The 6,000-nt window shown below is 53.9% G+C and overlaps 1 protein-coding gene across 1 annotated transcript in view; it reads left to right on the forward strand.

Moving 5' to 3' along the window:
• The window catches only part of SMIM15 (small integral membrane protein 15), a 13,278-nt gene extending 7,519 nt beyond the window's left edge, over window positions 1-5,759 (forward strand). The window contains exon 2 of the mRNA XM_061563923.1: window positions 3,353-5,759. Coding sequence (XP_061419907.1) covers window positions 3,525-3,758 — 234 coding nt within the window. The 5' untranslated portion in view covers window positions 3,353-3,524 and the 3' untranslated portion in view covers window positions 3,759-5,759. The remainder of the gene's footprint in view (window positions 1-3,352) is intronic.
• Window positions 5,760-6,000: the final 241 nt, after the last annotated feature.

The following is a 6,000-nucleotide window of genomic DNA, read 5'->3' on the forward strand; positions in this document are numbered from 1 at the left end:
TTGCTTCTGAAAAAGCTACATAGCTCAGTGGGCCCTTACCTGCCAAACAAAAAAAAATGTTTTTATTAATCGTTTGTTCTGTGGGGGTAATCTCTTATTTACAGTTTTGTGTAAAGTCGCACGCAAACGAGGCGCTCGCGTTCCCTTGCAGCCGGACGAAGCGAACAAAAACTGTGGAACCCGAGACTAAAAATTAAATACAAACGTGGCGGTGGAAACTGGACGAAAAGGGATCGATTCTCCAATGGGATCATGACCCCTCAATTGTGCCAAATCTTTTGAATCGCTGAGAGGGGCGGAATTGGTAAATGGCTCTTTTGTTTCTTCTTGCGATAGCGGTCGAAAGACATTTTGTGCAGATTTGGTTTTGTTTAGTGTCGGGGCGGGTTTTAATTCAAACGCATCTCTTTTGTAAGCTTTACATTTCAAAGCGTTTTGTGTACATTTGGTTCTGGTTAGTGTTAGGGCGAGCGCTTATGCCAAACACATTTCTTGCAAACACTTAAGTCTCAAAGCAATTTTGTTTAGAGCTTGAAATCGCATTCCATCCAACCGTTGTGTTGCAGATCGCCAGTTGCGTGTGCGGGTCGCCCGCGCCTTTTGCGTTATTCATCAAAGATGTGTGGCGGCAGGGGGAGAGCGGTGGCACAGCAGCGAGCCGCACCACGCTGCAGACCCCCCTTCGGCATGAGTTCGATTCCCGCTCAAGGCCAACGTCGCCAGGGAATATCGGAAAACGGATCCATCGGCCTCGGACGGATTTGACTTGGCGTCGAATAACTTCCGACACTGTGCGGGGAGACAAAGGCAGCCAGAGACGGTGCTGACCACACCCAATCTCCTCGCGTGGTCCACACTCCGGCCTTTTAATAGGTGCTCGCCAAGAGCGCTCGTCCCAGCAGTCTGCGTAGGCTATATACGTTGGGGGGATCTTTGCGTGCGTGCGTGCGTGCGTGTGGTGTGTTTTATTCATTACTGTGCTGCTCCCTAGCTCCACCAGCCTCGTGGTGCTGGCGAAAACATTGTTAAGAAGCCCTTCAGCCCAGTTTGATGTGTTGGGGGCCAAGGGGGCGCGCACGGTTTCACAAAACTAGATTTTATTCTTTTATCCGACGGTGAAACAATAAAATAAACAAAATGAAGAGTCGTTGCCGGTGTGGCCTCTTCCTCGGGCACCTTAGCCTGCGTAGGGTTACTGCTTCGGTGAACGTTTGCAATGAATAGCAGAGGTCACGAGAGTTCCAGGAATTTTATTGTCACTCGCAGGAAGTAAAGATGTCGACATTCTGGCTGACTGACTCGGCCTTGTAAAGAATGATATATTTTTTTAAACGTCTCTACAGTCGGTCGACTGTGAATCCCCCCACCAGAGTGATTTGTCTAAACCGATGCAGTGTTTGCTTTGCGTTAGTCTTAACCACGGGCCACCGTACCTTCCACCGATGCTGCTTGCTGCCCAAGCCCACTCGACCAGCGAGCCCGACTCTGCTGACGCGACGCTGTGTGTTGAAACGGGGCTCGGTTTTTGCTTGTGTCAAGCAAGTGCTGTTGAAATTATACATCCCCTCAAGTCCACCCTCCCACCATGCCACCCTACCGCCCTGCCGTTCTGCCACCATGCCACGTGACCGCCCTGCCAACCTGCGGCCCTGCCAATCTGCTATGCTACCACCCAGCCACCCTGCCACTCTTCTAACCTGTCACCCTGCCACCCAAACAAACGCTGTCACAATCGTGCATGGACACTTTGCGTTTTCACCTTGCACACCAAGTAATTTCAAACCCTGAAGTGATGTCGTTCTTGCAATGCTCGCCCGCGTGTGCAGGAGAGATTTTCGAGATTTGCAGTGAGCCCTCCTTGTGTGCGACAAAATCCCCATCAGTCACCACGGCCTTTCTGGGAGCGCGTAACCTCAGCAGCATTGGTTTAACACTCGCAAAACTCTGGACCGCTTTCAACATACGGCATCTCGCTGGCAGTCAAGCTTGCTTGATCCAATGCTGGTGAACTGCCAGATGTTTTTAGGCATCTGTGTGCGTGTGTGTGCGCGTGCGCGAGTGAGGTCGTGATAACCTGGTCCCTTATCTGATTGCTGGGCACGGCCTGGGATACATTCCCCCCCTACCCTCCTCCTCCCAACCTCTTGTCTCAGGAAGCCCGGCATTCCTCAAGCGCACGGAAAATCTCTTTTAAAAAAAGATCCCGACCTATAAACGGAACGGGCAGGAATTTAAAACTCCGTCTTGCGTTCCCCGGCAGCCGCTTAGGGCGGCCCCATACTGAGTGCCGCCGTTTATTTTTTTTGGTGGGGGGATGGTGGTGGGGGTTTGAGGGGGCAGGGGGGGGGGCGAGGTGAGGGAGTGAGTGGGAGGGGGGGGCGTGGTGTGAAATGTGCTGACAGCCTCTCGTTGGCTGGCTGGCTGGCAGGCCCGGCGTGTTTTGGAGCGCGGAGTTATCTGGCGAGTGCGCGAAAAACTCTTGCGGAGTTTTAAAACGCGGCCGGTTGTGGCGGTGGCGGTGTTTTTTTACAATTTTTTTTGTTACTTACCGCCGCCAGTTCCTGTTGCTCGGGCGTCAAAAAAACTTCGATGGCGAATGTTCCTTCGCGAGCCCCCACCCTTGCTCACCGTCGTGTGTACATGTCACGGACTTAGCCGAGATCGAGATAATCACCGCTATTGTCGTTTGATTAAGACGCTGCCGGTTAACCGGGACGGCAGCTTCTGATCAGATGGTGGGCGGGCGGGCGGACGTCACGTGGCCAACCAGAGGTTGTGCGCTCCAGAGACCAGTCGCTGTTCATCGAGCATGCTTTTAAACAAACTCTGAAACAATATTTATTCATGCTGGAGAAATCCGATGAGCTGTAAAGCTCTTCTCCACAGATGTCCAGTAGGGGAGAGTGGTCAACAACGTTACAAAAACAAAGAATACAAAAACAGGAGAGGAGTGCAAAGTATGGAAATTGTAAATTAATCACTTTGAAAAATATATATACAATAAAACCAAACAATTGTTTCTCTGACCAGGTAAAACCCACTGAGCGATCAGCTTCTTTTTCATAAGCGACCTGGCCACAAACAACAAAGTGGCTCATCATATGGAAATGTATGGCAGCAAAATAATCTAAATGCACGTTTTTGAAATGTAAAAGCTCTTTGTTTCGGTGGCGAAACACCGACTCCCGTCACTCTACCGCATTGCCCTACCAGGTCACCGCAACAGCGCGCGGCAAACGCGTCGCCGGTGACTTTTGCCGGTGGCGATCGCCGGAAAATTGCCTCGCCTGACGCCGCACCGCCCCGTCCCAGTTTTGATGCGAGCGCCGTTGCGATTTCGTGCGAGCAACAGGGTCCTGCTGTGACGTTGCTGCCGGTGGTGTCGTCCGGTGGTGTCGTCCGTCTCCTCCGCTCGACCGCCCGATCGACCGACCGACCACCCGCCCGCCCCGCCAGCACTCCCGCCGGCGCTACGAGACGGAGGAGCAGGCCGAAGAGGCGGCGGCGGCGGCGGCAGCGGCAGAATGTGGGAGACGCTCCAGGGCTGGCTGCAGTACTGCGTGGAGTGGGCCGCCAAGGACCCGTACGGCTTCCTGTCGACAGTGCTGCTGGCGCTGTCGCCCTTCTTCCTGGCCAGCGCCGCCCTCTCGTGGAAGCTCGCCAAGGCCATCGAGGCGCGCGACCGCGACGCCAAGAAGAAGGCCAAGCGGCAGGAGAACGTGCTTCGCTCGCGCAATAAGGGACGCAAGGCCGAATAGGCCCCGCGCCCCAGCGGCCCCTGGAGGTCTCTCGTGTTAGCCGCTGGGCGCGGTCTCGCGGCGGTGAGCTACTGGCGATAGTGTCGTGGCGGCGTCTATGGCTTCCGTCTAACCTTCACCGGTCTTCCTGTGCCGCCACCGCTGTTGTTGTTGTCACGTTACTTGGCGATGTTCGGCGTTAGGCGGCGATGGCGATGGCGACGTAGGCGGTGGTGGTGGCAGAGGGATGGTGATGATGGTAGTTTAGCGGGGGGGGGGGGCGTCTAGAGTGTACGTGGAGGAACGCGGATCGGCCACGATGCGTGTCTCGACGAAGAATGACGACCGTGGGTTAGGCGGTTCCAACAAAAAATTCTGGGGGGAGGGAAGTAATTTGTTTAATGAAATAAATTTGTGAGTCAGCCCAATAACCTGGGACCAAGCCCCGGATCGAGTTATCATCGTGGCCACAGCTTCTGATGCCACCATCACCACCATCACCACCATCACCACCATCACCACCATCACCACCATCACCACCATCACCACCATCACCACCATCACCACCATCACCACCATCACCACCATCACCACCATCACCACCATCACCACCATCACCACCATCACCACCATCACCACCATCACCACCATCACCACCATCACCACCATCACCACCACCACCACTGCACCTCATCCCCAACGCATTCTCTCCCTTCCGCCAGATCCCGCCGCTGCTTCAGAGTCAACTCACAGCCACCTGCAAGGTCTACCCTGAGAGTCTCATTCCACCGTCTGGCGTTAGACTCGCACAAAGACCTATAGACTCATGCAGAAACCCATGGACTCATCACACAGAGACCCATGGACTCATCACACAGAGACCCATGGACTCATCACACAGACCCATAGACTCACACAGAGATCCATAGACTCACGCAGAGACCCATAGACTCATGCCGAGACCCATGGACTCATCACACAGAGACCCATAGACTCGCACAGAGATCCATAAATGCACACAGAGATCCAGGACACACACAGAGACTGGACATCTGTGAAAAAGAGCTTCATAGCTCATCAGATTTCTCCAGGATAAAAAAAGATTTTTATTCTGAGACCCATAGACTCGCGCAGAGACTCATAGACTCAGAGAGGCCCCTGACCAGTCTCCCACCATCTGCTCTTTGGCGTTCTCTTCCCCTTGGTCGCTGGACTCGTGGAAGGCCGCCACCCCAATGCCTGTCTGGGTAATCGGCCCTCACCCCCCCCATGCAGCGCTATCGTCCCACCCAGCGCCGCCGTTTCTGCCTCGCCGTAGGACCACCACTGGAGCCAATTAAACAACAAAAATGAAGATAAACATTTTTTTGTTTAAGACCTGCCTGTCGACGATGGACTTTCTTTCACGATACGTGTACATTGCGAAAAGAGGATGATCAACCCGCTTCGCACGCTGCTCCCTGTACCACGATAAAGCAAAGAAATCTTCACACGGCGGCAGCAGCAGCAGCACTCATTCTCACCTCTGTACATTACCCCGCTCCCCACCAAAACCCCCACGAGTTCCCCAACCCCCCCCCCCCCTCGATGGCACGGGAAGCTTGCGCCACTGCGTCAAGGAAAAGATGAACGGGGCAACCGCGGCGGCGCGGAGACGTCATCTCCCTCGCCTGTTCACGCAGGAGAGTCCGTGGGTTTCGCTCCCGGACCCTGACGATGCCTGCTGTTGCAGATTTGGAGTCGGCGTGTTCTGTCTCTTCGCCCGTGGCAGTCACGTGGATCGTTTATCCGGCTTCCTGCGGTTTTGCCCCCCCACCTCCTTCGCCCTCCCACCGCATTTAGAATCAACACACGTTTAGATAATTGGGCTCGCCCGTATAAATTCCCACGTGTGATGATGATCATGATGATATCAGCCACTTCGCCGATGAGCTTTCGTTGTGTGTGTCCAGGTCGCCTCTGAATAGTGGATATCTCGTAGAGGTTTTAACTGCTAAATAAAAATTTTAGTTTATAAATTCATTATTATTATTCTCGCGATGCGTGCATCGGTTCACGCGTGTGAGAGTCGGTTCATCATCAATTTATGCAAACGGTAAACTTTTATTTTAAATAGCGGCTGCTGAGTGCAAGCCCGCAGGCCCAAATCGCCAAGAGGGAATCACAGAGTGAGGCAGTGCGTGGGAAGCAGAAAGAGAAGTGGTGTTGGGACCTGCAAGTGTAGTGAGTGGGTGGGTGGGTGGGTGAGTTGGTGGGTGGGTGG

The sequence above is a fragment of the Lethenteron reissneri genome, chromosome 4, assembly GCF_015708825.2.
Source record: "Lethenteron reissneri isolate LAM-NWPU_2019-01 chromosome 4, ASM1570882v1, whole genome shotgun sequence".
NCBI lineage: Eukaryota > Metazoa > Chordata > Hyperoartia > Petromyzontiformes > Petromyzontidae > Lethenteron > Lethenteron reissneri.